The sequence below is a fragment of the Hyperolius riggenbachi genome, chromosome 5, assembly GCF_040937935.1.
Source record: "Hyperolius riggenbachi isolate aHypRig1 chromosome 5, aHypRig1.pri, whole genome shotgun sequence".
In the NCBI taxonomy this organism is placed as follows: domain Eukaryota; kingdom Metazoa; phylum Chordata; class Amphibia; order Anura; family Hyperoliidae; genus Hyperolius; species Hyperolius riggenbachi.
This window is the reverse complement of record NC_090650.1, coordinates 293,641,580-293,664,736: the sequence shown is the minus strand read 5'-3', so window position 1 is coordinate 293,664,736 and position 23,157 is coordinate 293,641,580. Positions and strand designations below refer to the sequence as shown.

General features: G+C 45.0%; 1 protein-coding gene across 1 annotated transcript; it reads left to right on the top strand.

Moving 5' to 3' along the window:
• Positions 1–2,692: 2,692 nt before the first annotated feature.
• On the top strand, positions 2,693–22,366 carry TIMM21 (translocase of inner mitochondrial membrane 21). The gene is made up of 6 exons (XM_068234670.1): positions 2,693–3,138; positions 8,811–8,873; positions 12,164–12,261; positions 15,584–15,657; positions 19,599–19,704; positions 21,849–22,366. The coding sequence occupies exons 1-6, from the start codon at positions 2,862–2,864 to the stop codon at positions 21,948–21,950; spliced, it is 720 nt and encodes a 239-aa protein (XP_068090771.1). The 5' UTR covers positions 2,693–2,861; the 3' UTR covers positions 21,951–22,366.
• The last annotated feature ends 791 nt before the right edge of the window (positions 22,367–23,157 follow it).

The window sequence follows — 23,157 nt, the reverse complement described above, 5'->3', positions numbered from 1 at the left end:
GATTTTTTTTCACTTTAGTTAATTGCTACCATTATTTGCACTTATTTAGACTAATTTTTATTATCTTCATTAGTGTGATGGTCGGGTTCACTGGCAGAAATGCGCCATCCGCGCAATCATACGAAAATGCGCACAAACTATGATCATTAGCCTTGCTTTTAGAAAAGCAGTGTTCTTTCATCTCACAACCTCTGCACTGGGGGTTGTGAGTGCTTGTTTGTGCTTCCTGAGAGAAGCAATAAACCATAAACCAGAGCTATTCATATAGCTCCAAGATCTACTACAAAGGTTTTGCTAAGAAGATACATGGACAAGAAAATATTCTGCATGTCCAAGCCATCCACACATTAAAGGAAATGATGTGGTGTTTATTCTGCCCTAGCGAGGGGTCCATAAACCATGATGGCAGAGTAACTGGTCCCTACTTCAAAGATGATACTAGCTAAGCCAAAACACCACTAAGTTGTAAAGCTATAAAAAAGTCAAAGAGACATTCAACAGGCCTGTACACTAGAAGCAGTAAGTGACCCTTAGTTATATCATTTCACAGGATTCCATAATTTGATGGATATTGCAGAAACGTTGGGGCCCAGTCGTTCACAATTTACAGTGTGTAATGCGACAAGCGCAGTACACCTTCGGAGACGTTAATCGATCAAATATCCACCTCACAGCCAAAAATATCGATTTCCTAGACAGAGAAGGTGTCACCGCAAGCAAGTTTGATATTGATTGGTTCAGATGATGGAATGTAAAATGCTGTTTTTTATATCATACGTCAGATATCCACTGTTATGACATAATTGAAGAAAATACCCAATTTGGTCCCTAAGACAATAGGGGTCAGACTTCAGCCTGAGGTCAGATTGCTAAGGATGGGGGAAGATCTCTTGTTACCTTCCCCACCCTCATTTATAGATTATTTAGTCAGTGTTTACCCATTGTAAAATCTTTCTTTATCCTGATTTATATTCTGGTAGCGATATCTTTAGTTCTGCCAGGTGATCTGTATGAAATGTTTGTTACTGAGAGTTCTATGCACAGAAAGAGTTATTGCTTGCATTCAGTTGGAAAAATCCATTATTTCACACAATGCAACAAGGAACCCCAAACAGAAAACTGTCAAGACCATGGTCATGACATCACACTGTGGTAGGGGTTTCACCACAATATCAACCATACAGACCTCCGTGAAGATCTATTCAAGAAAAGGTAAAGATTTCTAATGGGAAAGGAGTTATTAGCTACTGATACCGCCCTTCACTATAGAAAGTGCATTGTCTCAGCATGAGAAATATTGGCCAATCAGAGAGAAACAGAGGTGTGGGAGGGGAAAACAGAATGGAAAGAGGCTCCAGCCAATCAGGCTGCATTAGTTAAGTATGAGGGGAAGAAGAGAAGCAAAAAAGGACAACCCAGCTTGCCCTGCGAATTCCTTTTTGTGTACCAAATAAGAGTCAGGTAAACTGGGGAATGATCATTTATCAACAAGAAAAGTAATCGTGATTTTAACTTTTGGGTTGCCTGGTGAGCATCCTTATTACTAGTTTACCAGATAACAATAAAGAATGTATTTTTGATTTTATGCCCGACAGTTACACTTTAAGGCTAAGGGAGCTGCATTGCGCAGTGGGAGCTGCGTTGCATTCCCTGCAAAAAGTTGATGTGTGTTGTACTTTATGTGACCGAGGCATCGCATACGGCCCATAAAAAGTATGCTTCACCATCACAGTTAATGCACTACGTTAAGATACTGACTGTAGTCCCTTGGATCGCATCACAGCGGATAGTACACTCTGAATGTCACAAAGACTTACTATTGCAGTGTGACTTTATGTGTTAAAATGCCTCCATTATCTTGCAATGCTCCGCTGAGAACTTAGCCTAATGGTTGTGTGTTTTATGTCCTTTCATCGTCCCTTCTTTCAATCTTTTATGACCCAGGTGAGGGCTGCAAAACCTTGCCCACAAATAGAAGGTATACTTTAATAACCAGTTTTTTCTTCTCCAGCCAGTAAATGCTTTAGATACAGAACATTTATATTGCGCTTTTCTCCTGGCGGACTCAAAGCGCCAGAGCTGCAGCCACTAGGACACGCTCTATAGGCAGTAGCTGTGTTAGGGAGTCTTGCCCAAGGTCTCCTCACTGAATAAGTGCTGGCTTATTGAACAGGAAGAGCCGAGATTCGAACCTTGGTCTCCTGTGCGTTAAGGCTAGTATACAAAGCCCGCAGTACAAACCATAATACCATACAAAGGAAATAGGATGTGCAAACACATCACATTTATATTAATTTCCTAACTGAGGAGAAAAATGATCAAAAAGAAACAGTTGGTAGTATTGTTAGTACAGAGCTCCACTGTTATGGTGAATGTAGGCAGCTACAGTATACAGTTTTCTGCAATTAGCAATGAGGCATTTGTAGGCTGATGTCAGCAGCGCAGTTAATTGGAATCTACAACCTGTGCATGCACTACAGAGATTTTTCTGCAGTACAATCAGGATCTATAGATTAGATTATAGTATTTGACAAATCAGAATGCAAAGGTCATACTGTCTTCAGCAACCTACACTGCTGGGACAGACATCAGCAGCAAGCTAAGAGCAATGGAGGTTGGGTAATGTAGTTTTTAGAGACGAATACAAATAAAAACACATGATTTGAAACTACAACTCCCATGTATCTGAGCGAAACACAAGGACATGTTGTGTAGAGGGGCGTGTTTGCACATGGCCGAAATGATCTGCGGCAGAGAGGCCTTTCAGCTACAGCAACTGTCCTACACAATTGTTCACTGACCATGCTGTGTAACGTGATCTGATCACTTCCGTGCACAGGTGAAAGGTTCACCGAGCTGTCATGATTCTTTGCTACACTGTGTGGAGAGGAGCTCTCCGACATTACAAGCTACTGCCTCCTACTTTACAATGCGTGGTGAAACTTCCCAGCCACAGGTCTGCAGCTAGCAGCCTGCTGTGTCTGCTGCCCACAAAAAGAAGACTCCCTGGTAGCTCGCAGATCCATGTGCAGCTCCTAAGGACAGATAGCACTCTGCTGCAAGTGAGAGACCAGAACAAGCATGTGTCTGTGCAGACCCGCAGCACTGAGGCCAAGCCACAGACTGCAGCACAAAAAGGTATTCCCTTCTTGCTGTGTTTATTCTCTCATCAGAGTGCTCCAGAGCTGATCGCATAGGTTTTTGCTTTATTTTTGATTGCTGGAACATTTTTAATAGTATCACTTCACAGCACACTTTTTAGGGCTGGTTGGAAGCTTTGTGTGTGTTTACTGCCAGCGTCTGGGACTCATCGTTAAACGCTCCCTTTCAAGTGAATGGGAGCATTTATATTGGGCTTTTACCAGCGTTTGTGCAAACATGGCGATCCGATCCCATTTTTCCCCGTTGTTCTATGCGACCCTGAATGCTACATGTGGTGTCCAGGGTCGATTAACTGTTGCGTCTTCGTGTCCCCCTCGTGGGGACGAAAACACTGATCGCGATGGGAAGCCGCCAAAAGCCCCCCAAACGAGAGTTCGCTGAACTGGAAGCCGTGCTACTGAGAACTGGCCCTAACGGGTATTGTTATCTATAAAATATTCATGTAGCATACCTTTATAACAGAGCTGAACCATACAGTAAAAACAGGAGGGGGGGGGGGGGTTGCATGCATGTATATGTAGTACTCCTCTTGCCCATTTCTCCTGCATCCCCTCTGTTCTTGGCCAAATGCCTCCTGCAGCTGCTTTCTGGCCGGGCATTAGGCCTCGTTCACATCTACTGCGCTGAAAAACGTGTTAAAGCGCATGGTAAAAAACGCATGCGCTCGTGCGCGCTTTAGTCCGCGTTTCTGTGCGTTGCGCTGCGCTTCTTTAAAGCACGTTTTGCTTACTGTAGCAGCAGCAGTTGTCAAAACTTTGTTTTTGTATGTAAATGTATTTTTTTCTCCAATTAGGGGTAAAAAACGCATGCGCTTCTATGCGCTTGTACGCGCTTCTATGCGCTAAAAAAGCGGACCCATTCACTTGCATTGCTGTGCGCTTTACAGCTCAGCGCACAGAAATGCATGCAACACTACGTTTTTGTAACGCTGCTCAGCGCAGCGCATAGATGTGAACCAGCTACATTTAGTTACATGGACAAATCAATACCTTGCTGATCGCACAGGGCAGTGCGCTGTGGAAAGCGCACAGAAACGGCCCTGATGTGAACGAGGCCTTAGTGCGCCGGGAGCCGGCTTGGTTGCACGTGCCCTTTTAGATAAGCATACATTAAAAAGTGTGCTGTAAAGTGATACTATTTAAAATGGCCATACACAGCTCGATTTTCATATCAGAGCAATCATTTATTGCACTTAATGATTATTGCACATAATGTCTGATCAATTGACAATTATGTATTTTGGACACAAAATGGTGGAAAATCTGTATAGATTGTTCAGGAATGAAATGCATTCTTTAGGCTATCAATAGAGAATGGGTCAATGACCTTCTTTGTAGCATGCTAACTGCATGCCAAGATTGACCCTGTGATCTTTCAAATGTCGATTCTGTCGTATGGGCTTCTGATCGATCTCAATTCGATCTATTTTAAATGTTCCTGTACTTTATGTACCTGAAGTAAAGTGCCTCTACAGGGTACTTACCTCAGAAGAGGGAAGCCTCTGGATCCTGGAGAGTGTCCCCATGCGACTGCTCAGGCAGAGTGTGGCCATGCCTCGGTGGTCTCATTGTTGGGTCAGCCTGGCTGAGGAGGACTGGGGGGTAACCTCTCTAGGATCCAGGTAAGCATCCAAAATGTGTTGCAGCAAACCACACAGATAAAAAGAAAAAAAGTTCCATAGTGTATGACCGCTTAAAGCACGTGTCAAACTCTGGCTGCGGGCCAAATTTGGCCCGCAGCGTCATAAAACGTAGCCTGCCAGTGCTTTTATAATTAACATTGATTTTGGCCCGCGGCCATGCTCCCGGGTCCGCCCCCTCCCACCCTTCATCGTTTCTTGCATTTTTTTGAGGCCTGGAGACTTGCGCTGCCCTCCCTCTTGTACTAGTGATAAAGCGTGGCTACGCTCTATCACTCCCTTGCTTCGCCCCTGGATGCGTCTGGAGGATGGGCTCTCTTCCTCCTTGGCCGCCGCTCCTTTACCTCCTGGAGTCAGCGGCATGTCCTGCACTGAAGTCCGCTCCCCTGCATGCCACAGGGCATGCAGCATAAGAACCGGCTGTGACGGGAAGACAGCAGAGCGGCTCTGTTATAATAGGCACGTATACAGGAAGTACTTCCTGTATACGCAACATTATCTGGGGCGCTGCTCTTCTAGAGATGGGAAGTTCGGATCTTTTCAATGATTCGGATGATTCGAATCGGATCATTGAAAAGATCCGGATCTTTGATCCGAATCTCGGATCATTTTACTAGGGAAGCATTCGGGGGTGAAATGACTAGCAGGACAGGACTAGGGGAGGAGGGTGGACACACTGAGAAGGGGAGATGGTGGACAGAGACAGGCAGGGAGTGGACAGAGAAGGGAGGAGGGACGAGCAGAGGGCAGAAATGTTTGTTTGCACACAATACCCACATGCTGCAATCATATGCTTTACATATATTTCATCTATATGTTCATCTGTATACTTTGAATGCAGACGTCGCACAGTGAAAGAAAGCATTCCCAGAAGTGAAGTGCAGCTGTTTAGAGCAGTGCAGGAGGATCATATTGCCCTGCAATCACAGTGCCTGCCCTTCTAGCCCAGCACGCTGTCTACAAAGTTACTGAGCTGTGCTTCTGAGCCAAAAGTTTCCAATTTGTTCACTGTGCACAACTACAGAACAGACAGCCTATAATGAGCAGCACATTATAGCCAGTATGTGTGCTCTACACATATCTGGCAGTGGCACCGATGTTCCCTCTCTCATCTACCTGTCCCTGCAAGGCTGGCTCCCCTCCAACAGAGCGATACATCTCTGCTCTGATTCCCCTTTGCGATCCTAAACACTCATTTTGATGATTCGACTCACAAAAGAGATTCGGATCAAAGATCCGAATCGTTCATGATCCCGACAACACTACTGTCTTAGCCGCGCCGCCAGGCATGCAGCGAAGGGGAACGGGCTTCAATGCAGGATGGGCCTCCGACTCCAGGAAGTAAAGGAGCGGCGGCTGTGGAAGGAGGTGGAGGCTAAGGCTGGCTACTTAGCTAACCTATACTGGGCACCTACCTTGCTAACCTATACTGGGCACCTACCTTGCTAACCTATACTGGGCATTTACCTAGCTAACCTGTATTGGGCATTTACCTAGCTAACCTGTACTGGGCACCTACCTAGCTAACCCTATACTGGGGGAATTTACCTAGCTAACCTATACTGGGCACTTACTTAGCTAACCTATACTGGGTCCACCTATGCCTGATGAACCTATACTGGGGGCACCTACCTAGCTAACCTATACTGGGGGAATTTGCCTAGCTAATATATACTGGGTCCACCTATGCCTGACTAACCTATACTGGGGACCTACCTAGCTAACTTATACTTGGTGCACCTATGCCTGTCTACCTATACTGGAGGCACCTACCTAGCCTAACCTTTACTGGGTGCACCTATGGCTTGCTGCCTACACTGGGGACACCTATACCTGGCTACCTACCTATACTAAGGTTTTTTTTTTTCCCCACCGCGGCTATAGCATGCAGTGCAAATTGTCAGGTGCTGTGCGATCATTCCAAATGGAAGGGGGGGGGGTTAAATATGACTGTTGGCCCTCGACCTTGTCTAAGTTTTTCATTTCGGCCCTCCATCTATTTGTGTTTGACACCCCTGGCTTAACCTCCCTGGCAGTAAGCCCGTGCTGAGCACGAGCTATGCCGCGCAGGGGGATTTCTCAGGCCCTGCTGGGCCGATTTGTTCACTTTTTGTTTTGCAACACGCAGCTAGCACTTTGCTAGCTGCGTGTGCAGTCTGATCGCCGCCGCTCCGCACCGATTAGGTGCCTCCGCTCGCCGCGCCCCAATGACCGACTCCCAATGACGTCGGTGACGTCATGCCGCCCGTCGCCATGGCGACGGGGGAAGCCCTCCAGGAGATCCCGTTCTTTGAACGGGATCTCCGATCGCCGGAGGCGATCGGAGGGACTGGGGGGATGCCGCTGAGCTGCGGCTATCATGTAGCGAGACTTTGACTCGCTACATGAAAAGAAGAAAAAAAAAAAAATTAAAAAAAGAGTTTGCTGCCCCCTGGCGGATGTTTTGCAAACCGCCAGGAGGGTTAAAGGGATACTTAAGTCTAAGAAAAAAAATCAGTTTTACTCACCTGGGGCTTCTACCAGCCCCCTGCAGCCGTCCCGAGCCCTTACAGTCATTCTTGGATCCTCCTGTTCCCCACCGACAGCTACTTTAGTTTCTGAGAGGCCTGTCCGCAATAGCGTCCTGCGCAGGACGCTATTGCGAACGGGTACACAAAGAAAGAGACGCATGGCCAGGCCTGCACAGGCGCAGTAAGCCTGTCGGCCCAAAAACGAAGGTAGCGGGGGACAGGAGGATCCGAGAGTGACTGCAAGGGGCTGGTAGAAGCCCCAGGTGAGTAAAACTGATGTATTTATTTTTTTTGTAGGCTTATCCCTTTAAAGCGTAGCTGAAGTAAAAAATGAAAAAACTCAGTAAAGGTTCAGAGGCTTCCCTGATCTTCCATCTCTCTGGCCCTGCGCTCGGTACCCTTTGAAAATATTCAATAATAATCCTACCTAATAAACCTGTGTGTGTGTGTGTGTGTGTGTGTGTGTGTGTCTGTCTGTCTGTGTGTGTCTGTGTGTGTGTGTGTGTGTGTGTGTGTGTGTGTGTGTGTGTCTGCTTTGCGCTACTGCGCACGTGCCAAAGAGACAGCATTGTTCGGACGGGAGTAGGACAGCCAGGGGGCCGGGCGCATGCTGCGGGTGTGTGCATGCATGCTGACAGGTGGCGGCAGTGACAGACCTAGACCCCGTTATTAAACGGGCTAAGGTCCCTAGTGTTGAAAAAAAGTGCTTGCAGACGTGCTCCCCTGCGTGTACTAGCACGTCTGCACTGCGCAGGTCAAACATAGGGCAGTAGCATGGAGCTGCTCGTGCACAGCTTTTTCCTCTGTGCAAGAGCGGCTCCATACTATTGTGCAGGCGCGAAGCGTACTGCTACCTGTGCAGTATGGCCGCGCTCGTACATTGAGGAGAGCACAGCTGCAAAGAAGACGGTCCTGGCAAGAAGCAGAGAGTTAAATGAGGGATGTCTCTGTAGCATTCCTGAGGTTTCCCGCTACTGTGGAAAGTATTGTTTGCTTATTTTTCCATTGCATCAGATTCGCGTTAAAGGGAACCTGAGATGAACTACATGTGAGGTTTTATACTTACCTGGGGCTTCCTGCAGCTACCTTGAGGCCACCTGGTCCCTCACCGTCACACTGGGCCGCTCCTGTCCCCAGCAGGGTGGCTGGGTACTTTGCCCGAGTCACGCTTCCTCATGCATGGTCTCGTGCCATTCCTTGCCTGCACAAGCACAGAATGCTACCATCTACAGAAGTGCGATTAGGGTGTGCAAGCGGCCATGCCGCGCATGCGTGACTAGTGCAGAGTAACGGGTCGTCCTGCGGGGGATAGGAGTGGCCCTGGGAGACAGCATGGGACTGAGTGGCCTCAAGGGGGCTGGAGGAAGCGTATAAAACCTGACATGTAGTTCAGCTCAGGTACCGTTTGAGACATTGTAAAATAAAATGTTATGTAACTTATGCAAAAAACTTAAAATAAGTACAAAATTGAATATGCAACCCTTTTTTTTTTATTTTAGTGAAACAAGCAGGCCGGGATGTTACATTTTTCGTTGTGGTTATTGTTGGAGTAGCTCTTACAGGTAAGGTCTTCTCATGCACAGAATTCTACTTTTTCAGCTAGCTAACCCTTCATATAAGCACCCTTTATTCACTGTGAAAGTGGTAATAAAAGATTTGTGTGTGCAATTTAAGACATATATGAAATTTTAACATTAGTGGTGTTGTTTGGATTTCAGTTTAGCAGTACTTGAACCTGAAATCCATGTGTCTTGTTATTGAAGGCTGCTGTTTCCAAACAGTGTTATTACTGAAATCAGTGCTGACTGTATTTTTGCATAAAATTCAGTCAACATAAATGTGAAATTGCAGACAGCTCTGACATCCGCAATAACAGGTTTTGGGTATTTTACAGGGAGTACAGCGTTTGGGAATAACAGAACACGTGAATTTCAGATTTCCAAACCTGAATCTGAACAAACTGACAGCACATTCAGTGTATGAGCAGGTCACAGTAGCCCAGGAAAGGTGCTTTGTGAGAGGGCAAGAATTGCCTGGAGTATCGAAAGTATGTGAAATAGGGGAATAACTTCTGACTAAGCACTTAATTTATAAGTCATGAATTCTGAAAACTAAATATTCAAAGGCAATTTTTAGGGCATTTATCAGCAAAAGTAGTAAAAATACCTAAATATCCAACAGTAAAATAGACCGCCACTGAGGGGTTTCTTCCAAATCAGAGATGAAGTCGACAGTTTCAGAAAGGTAAGGTAATTAAATGACGTCTGTTGCAGGACAGTTAGGGCCTATACACATGCCAGATGGACCTTGGCCGAGGTGACCAATAACCACCACATCTGCCAGGAATCCAGCATGTGTACAGAACCCACCCCCCCCCCCCAAAGGGAGATTAGTGTTCTCTCCCACTTACCCTGACCCTGCTGCGTCTGTGGCCAGAGAGGGTATCCCATCTACTAAAGCTTCCTCCAACGTGCTGAGCTTTGCCTTTGTCACCAGCGATAGCTGCTCTTGAACCTGCCAGGTGTTTCTTGGTGTCAGTTACAGCACACACCATGAGTACAATGGGACATTGACAGCAGATCATACATCAAATCAACTGTGTCCATCCACGTTGTGGCTGCAAACTAGAGTGAACCCAGGGCCTGTTTCCACTGTGTGCTGGCATGCATTTTGCTGTGATGTGAGACGCATCCAAATCCCTTTAGCCATGTCATGCACAGCTTTAGGGGTTCACATGCATGATGCGTAAAAATTTAGCATGCCCTTCGATTGATTATCATTTTTATCCTCCAAATGCAAATGGGATGCCAGCTAATTGATTTCAGTAAACCGTGTCCCCCTGTCTAAATATACATGTGGGGAAACACTACAAATTTGTGTTCATGGAAACCGGCCCTAAATGTACATTTCTAGAATAATTTTGCAGTAGAGCATCAGATTACAACTGCCATTTTGTAACTAAGTTTCTTTGATTTATGTACTGTACAGTACAGATATCCATAGTTTATTTCTCCAACTGTAGATATAAAATGTAAAATTCCAGAAAATTGTAGATGGAATTCCATATCTAGGCTCTGCTTTATTGTAGCCTTCATTGCTGGAGCCTCCAACCATCCTTGTATGTAAATCGGCCAGCTCTAGTACATATGCCAGTTCTTTAGTTCTTTCAGCACTACTACTGGGAGCTAGATCTAGAACTGAACTGGCACATATTTTGTAGGGTGCCACTGGAATATTTACATGATGGGAAATAGATCAACAACAATGATGGTTTACATTATGGCACCTCCTTCATACAGACGTTCACATTAAATGTTTTATTCTTTACAACCTTGGTTGTTTTTATAGGAAATCCAAGATGAAGATTATTGCTCCATACATACTATCTGTAATGTCTCCTGACTAGGACTGCTGCCTCAGTTGTCCCTTGCGATGCTCTATGTCCCTGTAATCTGGGCCGGGATAGGCCACGACCAAAAGTAGTCGGCCACCTTTGAACCAGATCTTCTTTGGCCCACGCATGCACAGTTTGTTCAGTGACACTGCTCTGTACTATGTGATCACAAAGACGACTGGAGCGCAGCAAGAGCATTGTCAACGAACTGGGCAAGTGTGGGCCAAAGAAAATCGGATTTAAAGGTCAACAACTACTTGTGCCTGCGGCCTATACGAGCACAGATTGTGGGGAGACAGGGCATCGCTGGGGGAACTGAGGCAGTGGTCCTGGTCTTCAGACATCAGATAGTATGTATGGACGGGATGATAGTACACTATCATTCCGACCTTAATTACTCCAAGACCACACACAGCACAGTTGTGGACTGCTCTCTTCCGGGTTGGGGAGACTTCGGCAGTCTTCGAAAGTACTCGAGCTTCCGAAGATGGGCCGCTCTGTTCTGCACAGGTGCTAGCGCCATATCTGGTGCACTTGCGCATGTGCAGTACAGAGCTGTCGGACTTTGGGAGCCCAAGTGCTTACAAAGATTGCTGGAATATCCTGCGGCAGGAAATGCCAACGAGGGAGCCTGCCACACACCTATGAAATTGCCGCCGGGAGCCATGGGTGAGGATATAGCCGCTTTATGGCTAACCCTGCTCCTGCACATGTCTCGGCGGGATTAATTACTTATTCCCCTCCAGCTATCGCTGGCGGACGAATTTACAGTGTTTTAAACATAACTTCAGCTCAGTCTTCTGGCGGCGCAGAGGTTACTCACTGTGCGCCTTTTTAGCGGTGATTCCTATTACGGTCTATGGTGGTGCAGGCTGCACCCAAATCTTCTGCACTGTTATTACAGCACTCAAGCCTGCAGGGGAACGAGGAGACTGGCAGAAGAACAGGAAGACTCTATAGGACCCAGAGCCTTCCCTCTCCTTAGGTGAGTATCTGTTTTTCATTTTAAAGCTCATTTCAGACTCCCTTTAAAGCAATAATGTTTACCTAATCTTCATTTATGCCTAACACATGTACATGGCATGAATGTAGATTGATGTGTTTTGGGTGGGCGCACATAACAAAGGTCAGAACAAAGCAGTTTTTTAACAACCAGTCTGAGTAGTATTCAGGGGAGAAGGGGCACTAGCCCTATATCATTCAAAGCATAACTGGTGGACAGAAAAAGTTTGTAATGTAGATTGCACCTCAGCTGTTTTATTTAAAATCTCACTTCCAATGAATGAAGACTAGATTCTCATAATCCTTTTCATCCTACCAGACTTCCACAGGGACTTCTCCAGAGTGTGTCTCGTTAGACGTGTGTAGAATAAGTGTAGCCTCAGGTGGAGTTTTCGTCTTGTAATATTCATTTGTATATCTGCTGTTTATGACTGTTTATTTCTATTATTGTTACAGTGGGACTTATCTATTGTACAGTGAGTGAACTTTTCTCCTCTTCAAGTCCCAGTAGCATTTATGGAAAGGCTTTCACAAAGTGTAAAAATCACCCTGAGGTAAGAAGAAAATAAGAGACCAGGTGATAGTTGGCAGTACTGCATTATAAATGTAAGCTTATGACATTCCAGAAAATGTGTTGCAATATACAATGATTTGTGCTGGTATCAGCTAAGCAGGACAGTAAGCCTTAGGGCTTCTTCTTGCTCCTTTACAAACCACCAATCCACTATTGGCTATTCCATATATCAAGTTGATATGGAAAATGGTACTTTCACCTGCTGCAGCACATGGCTCATTTATTTTTATTATTGTTATTATGTATTTTAGTGTTGACAGTATCCAATGTGCACACTGCATACTGTAGTACATTAAACAATGTACATATCACCAACTGTCCCTTGGAGCTCATACAGTTAGACTAGATCCACACTGGTCCGTGCAGGATTTTCTAAGCTTTTTTCCCCCCCCCCCCCCTCGTCTTTCCAAAAATGCACTTTTGTAGCATACGTTTCCAGTCCATGGAAACGTATGCCCAGCCGTGGGTGGAGAGGCAGCCACCATGCTGGAGGGGTATAGCAGGCAGGACGGGGGATGTCGTCCCCGTCCCTCACCTGAGTCCCCCCTCCTCACCACCAGCTCCAGCTACATGCCACAAAACTTATTACAATGTATAGTGGCGGGGAGCTTACTTTCACTTCACTTCCTCCGCTCGCCGCGTCACTGCCTGTAATGCTGCCCTCTATACTTCGGAGGGCAGCATTGCAGGCAGTGACGCGACGAGCGGAGGAAGTGGAGCGAAAGTAAGCTCCTCGCTTGCCGCTGCTATACATTTTAACAAGTTTTGCGGCATGTAGCTGGAGGGGGTAGCGGGGACGGGGGACCCAGGTAAGGGGGGGGCGTCCCCCTCCCTGCTGCCACCCCTGTCCTGCCTGCTATACCCCTCCAGCATGGTGGCTGCCTCTTCCAATTCCCCCCCCCCCCCCCCCCCCCATGGCTGGGCATACATTTCCACGGACTGGAAACCTATGCTACAAAAATGCATTTCTGGAAAAATATCTAGAAAAACGGATCCGTTTGAAACGGATCCGATCCTGCACGGACCAGTGTGGACCTAGCTTAACTGTATGAGACACGTCCCTGTCCCCGCTGACCGCTGCCACCCCCGTCCTGCCTGCTATACCCCTCCAGCATGGCGGCTCCCCTTCCCCCCCCCCCTCCCCACAGGCTGTGACACAGAAATGGATCAGTTTCTGTGTCCAAATCTGCCTGTGTAAAGTGGGATCTGTTTTTCTATTGCCTGCCTCTACCCCTGCGTGTATCGGCATCCAGATCCGTTGCATGAAAATGCAGCAGATCTGGATCTTCCATTCAGGTTTTGAAAACTGGTCCCCGCAAACGCAGACGAATCTGTTTTTCTTTTGTTTGTTTTTTCTAAAACACTGGTATCCGTGGCTCCGGTTTTGATCCGGCCTGAAAAACTGAGCCACAGATACGTTTCTGGACCCAGTGTGAACGAGCCTTAAAGTCTCAGTTATCCAGCACTGACTCGGATCGGCTGACACTGTATAAATGGGTGTTCTGGCTGCTTGAAGCTCAATGTTAAAAATAGACCTAGCTAAAGCAGTACTGTACCCCATTCTTTATTCATACCATCAACTCCTATTAAATGTAAAAATACGGTTATTGAAAGTGTTACACACACACACACACACCCACACACACACCCACACCCACACCCACACACCCCTTGGGGGAGTCGTTGGACCCAAGCTTTAAGCAATGCAGAGCCCATAAACAGCATAAGAAGTTAGCCTTCACCTCTGTGGGTACTGCCAGAGATTTGTGCTGGTTGGTTGAGACTGCTGGTTAGTTGAGTTCTGGATTACTGGGACGCTACTGTATTTTAATCTCTACAGTGGCCTAGGCTTTCCATCGCGTTTGTGATTTTCACATGCCATTACTGCCACGCACCCAATTGAGCATGTCGACCCAAAACTCCAGAATGTCAGATCGATACATATGACCAATTTCTGGAAACAAAATTGGTGTCACCGTCAATCGGGCATGCTTTTGGTGTCACTGATTGTTATTCAAATCGATATCAAATCGGATGGTCAGTCGGCCGCCAAATCTACAGATGTATGACCACCTTAAGTGTACTTTGGTACACTTGGCTCCTGGAACAGTAGAGAATAGCATGTTAGAGACATTTCCCCCTCATTACATTAATAAGAAGCCCTAAGCCCCATACAAACGCTAGATGAAATTCAGATAAGGTGGTGAGAACGACCACCTCTACAGGGAATCCAGTGTGTTCAGCAGGCCCCAACCCTTTCACGGTGCATTGCCTTGGCTGAGCAATGGCCAAGAGCGTTCTTCTCCCCTCTTAACCTACCATGTGATGTCACTACCGCACCGCTCTATCGGCTCTCTGACCCACCAGGTCACTCCCCCCGGCATAGCCACAGAACCCGTCGCTACGCTGCAGACTACTGACATGTCTGTACACATTAGGCCCTGCAATGTCACCCAAGGGACCAGGCTTGTACATGTGTATGAGGCTTTGCTTAAGAACAGAAGTGCATGTTGCCTGCAGCATCCTACTGCTTGTTTACAAAACAGTTCCTTTATCTTGGCCTTGGCTTCAGGGTGCATTGGCTGCTAGCAGTTCCAGGTGGACATGTAAAGCAGTGCTAGGAAGCTATGTACTTCTAAAATTACATGGCTGTGGGACACATAAACAGAAAGAAACGCTCAGTTATACATTTCCTTAAAGAAAACCTGAACTGAAAATTAAAAGTCAAAATAAACATACACAGGTCATAGTTACCTCCCGTGTAGTCTACTCCTCACGGACTGCGCAGCCGCGGCCAGGGGAAGCGGCCATTTTACAAGAGGCAGGAGAGCCCGACCCGGGCCGTGGAGTCGGCAGCTGGCCCGGAGGGCTAACGAGCGGGGGGACCCGGCGGATCGGCACGGAGGGCGCGGACGGTGTCCTCCTCCGTGCCTTAAAAGATGAGGCACGTGATTAACTTTTTTTTAGTAATTTCGCCTCGTAAGTCCTTTAAACTGTAACATCACCCATTTTCTCCATAGGTAAACATGGACATTACCTGGCACATCAGTTGTCCTCTCAGCTATAACTGACAGCAACTGATATATTTCAGTTCTGACAAAATGTTGTCAGAACTGGAAGGGATAATTTTCAGAAGAAAATGGTGAGCTTCTGAGAGGAACTGGTGGCAAGGTAACTACGTAATGTTCATTTGAAGTTATGTCATGTGTTTATTTTAAATAATTTTACTCAGTTCAGGTTCCCTTTAAATGGAGCTGTAATAACATCCTTATCCTTTTTTTTTTTTTTTTTTTTTTCTTCAGATCATTGGAGCTTTTGGTGAACCCATCAAGGGCCATGGTGAGCAAACAACTCGAGGAAGAAGACAGCACGTTAAGTAAGATTTTTTTTTTATTTTTTTTTACTTTCTGCAATTTTAGTATTTACATTTTGTAAACCAAACAGAATTTTATATAGCTGGAACTTGATCATACCTTTACAATCAGCTTGCAGGTCTGCTGAAGTAGGAGAGATTGAGCATTCTGAAAGATGCCCAAGCCAGACTCCCAGGAGATGGTACCTATCTTACAGCTAGGCCACTACTGATACTACAATATCTGCATCAGTTCTGAATTGCTGTACTGGTCACTACTATGTTATGTTGCACAAGAGACAAATAAAACACAGAGACATCCACCCTGTGTGTGTTTAAAGAGAACAGCTTGTTTAATTCTCCCTTATCTGCAAATAATGTGCCAGTGTAATCTGAGCTTTCTGTGCTCCCATGAATACAGGAAGTAGACACTGAAGATTTATTGCAGGAGTTCTGTAAACTGTAACAAAGAAATGTTTTCTTCAAAAGTTATTGTGCTGTTGCTTATCTTTTAGAGCGGAGAGAAAGTTCTGGGTTTAGGACTGCCTCCACTCCATATTAGTAGAATACTGCCTCCATTCCATATTAGTAGAATACTCAAGTAGCATTTGGTCAGATGCAGCCACAATAGCATACAGTGTGACTATATATTCATTTGAACATTGATTGATAGCTGCCACTTGGATGCATGGCACATCCCATAAGTTATAACAATCACAAAGAGTTTTGCTTCTTAAAGTTGAAAAATAAGCACAATGGGTATCCATTATAAGATGTGCGCGGAGCACTGGAGGCCCAGCTTCTGGAATTGGTACTGGCTCTGGGCTGTGATTCATCTCTATAGCTTCAGTGACCTTTTTGCCTAGTTGCATAGTTTGTATAATCCTGACAACGGCTGTCACCAGGGCTGGATGGGAATCTTGACTGTAGCACATAATGGGTGTCTTGATAAGTTGTCTTTAACTACTTTGGCCTCCTGGACGTACTAGCTACGCCCAGGAGGCCATGTGCGCATCTGCGAGCTCCCTCGGCCGATCGCGCGTGTGCACGCCCGCTCCCGCCCGCGGTTCGTTAGCCAGGCAATCAGTGAATCGGACTATGTTGCCCGATCACTGATTCTTCTCCCCCTCTGAAAAAGCGACAGCTTCTCTCGGAAACTGCGCTTTTTCTTGCTGTAACGTCCCCCATACGTCGCTCTAAGCGTATGTTACGCTTAGAGTGACGTCATGTAAACTCATGACCGCCATCTTGTGGCCAAAAAGTAAAACTACAACTAAAAGTGAAAAAAATAAAAATTAACACACATTTACATTATAAAACTATGGCTTACATCCCACCCTCCCAAAAATACCCAAATAAAATGTTTAATACAAAAAAACCCAAAAAAAATTACAATAAAAAAACCATGTAAATATTTACCTAAGGGTCTAAACTTTTTAAATATCAATGTAAAGCTGAAATATTTCTAATTTTTTTTTATTTTAGACTTGTAAATAGTGATAGATGCAAAACGGAAAAAATGCACCTTATTTCCAAATAAAATATTGTCGCCATACATTGTGATAGGGCCATGATTTTAATGGTGTAATAATCGGGACATATGGGCAAATACAATACTTGAGTTTTAACTATAGAGGCATGTATTATTTTAAAACTATAATGGCTGAAAACTGAGAAATAATGAATTTTTTCCGTTTTTTTCTTATTCTTCCTGTTAAAATGCATTTACAGTAAAGTGGCTCTTAGCAAAATGTACCCCCCAAAGAAAGCCTAATTGGTGGCGGAAAAAACAAGATATAGATCAGTTCATTGTGATAAGTAGTGATAAAGTTATAGGCTAATGAATGGGAGGTGAAAATTGCTCGGATGCATAAAGTGAAAACGACTGAAGGCTGAAGTGGTTAAGGTATATGCAAGGTAGGGAGGAGAAGAAAGGTTGATACTGCTGTTGGGGATGGGAGCGCAACGAGGGAGCATGCCTGGCCGCACATGCAGAACGAATCGCGACTCAGCCAGGCTTTCAGGCTTAATTGCTAGGGACCGGAACCACCCGTGTAGACAGCGAGGGACAAGCGGTCTTAAGGAAGCCCCAGGTAAGTATGGTACCTGAGAGTATTCTAGTTTCAGGTAAACTTTAAGCATAGAGATGGGCCAGGGCTGGCTTTAACTCTCCTTCACCCACCCTGGAATGTCCAAACTAGAAGGGTGAAAGAGCAGCACACAAAGCCGAAGAGGTAGTTGAGGACACTGCCAATGGGTTGGACAAGACATTTGCCTATTCCCTCTTAATTCCCGCCTCCATTTTTCCTCTCTGAATGCATTTCTGCCAAAATTTACCAATTCCATACTGCACATTTACTGAACATTTATTGACCATTCGCTGAATTCTGTGAATTCTGCTTTTGAATTACTGAACAGAAATTATTACTGAGGGGGCTCGTTCAGACTGTGTGCTGCCGTGCACATTTTGGTAGCACGCATAGTGTGGGGACACACAAGAACGGTAGCATGGCATAGACAGCCCTTCTACAGTTCCCATCATATGGGCTGCGCAGCAGTGCGATGCGCTATTGCACTGCTGCATGCATTTTCGGGAATCGCAGTGCAGATTCCCATTCAGGTGCCCTCCGGTGGCCTCACGGGGGCGCGCTGACGTCATCGGACGTCCTCCGGGCTGTACTGCGCAGGCGCAGTAGTAAAGCCCGGAGGACGTCCAATGACGTCAGCGCGCCCCCGTGAGGCGCATTTTGAAACGCAGAAGAGCCCGACCTGGCAGCCGGCCTGGCCAGGTCGGGTCGGCCACCGGAGGGGACCGGGAGCCTGCGGAGCGGCGCCGAGGGCACGTCCTGGCTGCCCACGGCTGGAGGAAGCCCCAGGTAAGTGGATGGGCATTTTTATTTTTTTAAGAGCCACCCTGAACCTTCCCTTTAAATGTGTGGTAATACATTTGGTAACTCTCTGTGAATTGAAGCCAGTTTCTTTGATAGTTGTTCTTTAAGCATCCTCTTTCCTCTGACTGGTGTGATTTTTTTTTTTTTGATTTTTTTTTTGATTTTTTTTTTTTTATTTTTTTGATTTATTTATTTATAAAGCTTTGTACAGACGTCGAACTGTATCCAGCTACCAGTCGTCAGACCCGGCCGCGGGGCGGTCGTTCTGATGACAGTTTGACATTGTGTACATTCTGTCGTCAGGCTGATAAGGCTGGTTTTGACCCCTCCACCGGCAAACTGTCGTCAGAACGACCGCCTCGCGGGCTGGTCTGACGACTGGTAGCTGGTTACAGCCCGACGTGTGTACGAAGCTTTATCCTTACCCCAGGCATCTTTAGTTAACCTCCCTGGCGTTCAATTTCCCCAGGATTTTTGTGCAAAAAGTGATACAATTAATTTTTATAACTTTTTTTTTTTCCTGTAACTTGCCAAAACGTGTCAGGCAAGGGTCTAGTATACAGTGCAAGAGAGTATTGATGTGTATGCACGTTTATACTGTTCACAGCATGTTTTGTATGGACGGATATATCTGTCAATACCGCTAGGTAAACTATGGATACTCACTTGATATTTGTTTACCTGCTTGCCACTTTGTATAACTCATCAGATAATGAATATCTGATCTAATTTGCACTCGTACCACCCTAACGAATATCTGATCTAGTTTGCACTAGTACCGCCCTCAGCTTGATGGTACTGGATGCAGTACAGAGCCAATACAGACTTTGTTCACACGCTGGTCTGCACAATCCTGTGTTGGACAAATGACAACACATACAAGCTTAACTTTAAAAACGTTTAAACTCGGTCATGGCATTTATAAAGATGTAAGCATCATTGATAAGAGCAGGCAGCCATTTTTGAGCTTTTTTTACTTTGAGGAAGACCATACTGCTATGTTAGAAATAACACTGCTTCTTCGGTGTATATGTCAGCTCATCATCATAATTCTATTTTTTTTCCTTTTATTAGTTCTACAGAATACATAAAGGATGGTGCCAAATGTATGCGGCTGAAGTTTTACATTTCGGGTTCAGAACAGAAAAAGGAAGGCACGGTGTATGTGGATGTAAAACAGGTGAACATTACCCAATATGTTACAGTGAAGTTTGGGCAGATATCAATATGAATAGTAAAGTCAGTGAAAGGGAACTGAACATGTTAAAGTTAATCTTGATTGTACAATGAATAAGGCCCATTTCAGATGGGAGGGTGAACACTGCATGGTTGTCCGGGGGAGGCTGGGAGTGCTGGTACAGAGCGCTAACAAGAACCCGGTCACTGCAAGAGAGCAGCTGACAGGCGGCAAAATTGACAGCTGCCCATATATAAAGGCCTAAATATGATTTGAATAAGAACTCTATGTAGTCACTCATATTACATAAAAGTATAAGATAGTACAATCAAGATTGTATCATTAATGTGCACTTTCAAAGAACTGGCACAAGCATGCTTAGTTGGTCCCACCGCCAAGGTCGTCTGATGAAGGCGCAGAGCGCCGAAACGCGTCATGACGTCACACGCACCACGACCCTAGGCCCCGCCCACCGCCTCGCAAGACGAGCTCCCTGGTTACATCGGACACGCTGCTGCTGGTCACAGCATGTGCAGCCTTGCCGCAGAGGGGTGTAGCGGTTTGCTTACCCGCTGATAAGCGGTTTTAATTCAACCATCTTGTAAGTATTTACTTTTATGCGCAATAAAATTCCCATCATTGGTAACGCACTTAGAGCGCTACTTCCTTTTTAGATGTTTTTTTGCACACTCCCTGACTTGGAGCAGCACAATCTGCGATTGCCTAGTGTGGACTAGAGATTCATTGGATCTGATTGGTCAAGGTTGCCTGGAGTGAAAGCGCAAGGAACACTTTTTTGTCTACTTAGTTATAAAGTGACAGGAGTTCTAATATGTTTTACATGTAGCTGGTAATCCATAGCACACCAAAAAGTGAAGCAAGAGGTTACCCCTCAGTAAGTTGATGGTACGTAAGTTAATACTTTAACATCGAGTTCACAATGAATAACTCCGTTTTAAACGTTTTATCTGGTGTCTGTTAGACTACTGCTGAAGCAATAACACTATTATTTCCAAATACTATATTTTTGCCATACATTGTACCGGGAAAGAAATTTAAATGTTGAGAAAGTCAGGACAAATGGGCAAATAAAATGTGTGGGTTTCATCTACAGTAACATTGTTTATTTTAAAACTATAGGGGATAGGTTTGGAAAAAAGATGTGGTGGGTTTTTTTTTTCGTTTTTTTTTTTTTATACAATGCATAGAAAATAACTGAAAACCAGTATCGCCCACAAAAAAACCTTTTGATGTGAGAAAACAAGATATATAGATCATTTAGGTGTGACACACCGTGATAAGGTTATAGCTAAATTAATGGGACCAGCACTGAAAGGTGAAAATGGCTCTTGGCAGGAAGCGTAAAACAACCTGTGGCGTGAAGTAGTTATGCCACCATTGAGTAATGTACTTCTTGATGAAGAAAGTAAGGCTTTCCACAATTCATTCCTTGCATGGTGATGCTGGAACTTACACACACACACACACACTGGCACACACACACACACACACACACACACACACACACACACTGGCACACACACACACACACACTGGCACACACACACACACACACACACACACACACACACACACACACACTGGCACACACTGGCACACACACACTGGCACACACACACTGGCACACACACACACACACACACACACACACACACTGGCACACACACACACACTGGCACACACACACACACTGGCACACACACACACACACACACTGGCACACATACACATATACACACATACACATACACACGACCCTCCTTAACCTCTTGGAGCTGAAGGAAGCCCCAGGAAAGTGTAAATACACCCTACGATGCCATCTAAGGTACTTTTTAAATTTATCACAGTATATGGTTAGTGTTGGCAAGTATGATTGTAGTGTGTTTCGAAGTGAGCAGAAACGCCCAGTCTCCCCAGAATGCACTGGAGATAGCTGCATAACTGAATAGGCTAAGCTAAACATCATTGGGATGTTGGGGCTACATACCAATATATAGATATAGGAAGTGTGTCTGTTGCTCAAACCAGAATAATTACCATAAATCTGGTATCCTGAATAATGGTAGTGCATTCTACCACAGTATATGTCACCATGATGCCTCTTTAACATCCATCTAATTTTTCAGAATCCGCAAACTGAGAAGTATGAATTCCAATACATCATTGTTGAGATTGATACTTACCCACGGAGAACTATTGTTATCGAAGACAACCGGTATTCCAATTAAAGAAAAGAACAGCTCAAACTCTGTTGCTGTGAGCAAGGCTGTTTTATTCATAGAAGAGAGTGGAAGACACAAGTCTAACCATTGACAAAGAATCTGTGCTTAGGATGAGCTGCTAAGTGAATCGTGACTCATTCACTTGGCAGAAATAAAAATCAAGTGAATCATGCTATGGTTTATATCAAAAGGCAAGTGAAGAAGACTCCAGGACCGCTCATCAGTAATACATTGCCTTTACAGAGAAACGTTGGACTTGTGCCAATGCAGGCATTTTACATATTGGCAATCCTCCTGTGTAATAGTAAGCGGTGCGTGTCTCCAGTAGCAATATGGAAGGATCAAGGTAATTTAATTAAAATCTTTGAGAGCACTGCTGCATATTCCATGTGTCAGATCTCAATAAAGAATCATTTTGTTAAGGTGTTTGCTTTCTTGTGTCACCTTTCCCTACAGCTGCCACAGCAGAAAGCAATGAACCTTGAATCGTAGAGAAATAAGGCAGCAAACACAACAGGATGACTTCCCAGCTGGGACTAAGATATATGAAATGTGGATGCGGCATTCGTTCCGCTCCTTGTAGTGCAACGCCTATGCTAAAAATAAATCCGCTTCATTTCAACAAGTAATATATAAGCAAAAAAAAAAAAAATGAATTCTTGAAAAAATTGTTCTCTCTGTATCTAAACAAGTAAAGTACAAATCATTGTTTTCCTCTAGAGAACATAATCTAATTCTGTCAAGCCTAGACATAAAATTTATATATGCCAAAGGGCTCATTGGAAGTGGGACTGTAATGTATATTCAGTGAGTGCATCTGCTATGTTTTTTTACGTCTTTCCTTAGTCATTTTAAATACAGCTTTGCACCTGCTTGCTATTTTATAGAAACATTTTGTAGATGTAATGGTATAGCTATGTTCCTTTTTAAGGAACCACTCAGTGACGTACCCTCTGCTGGACAGGAGGTATGTCACCGGTTTACCGCCGCTCTGCACATCTGTCGCGCATGCAAACTTACCATGTCACCATAAACTTGTATTGGTGCATAATCTGTGTGGTGGCACAGATCATGCGGCAACGCTCTGCAGTTTACAGCGGTCTAGCATCGATTTAGCTACTTCCGCCACATTGCGCTGCGGGAAGTGTAAATATTTTCATTGAGACTAATAGCCATTGCAGTGGGAGTGCAACGCTGATCGATGTGGTAAGTA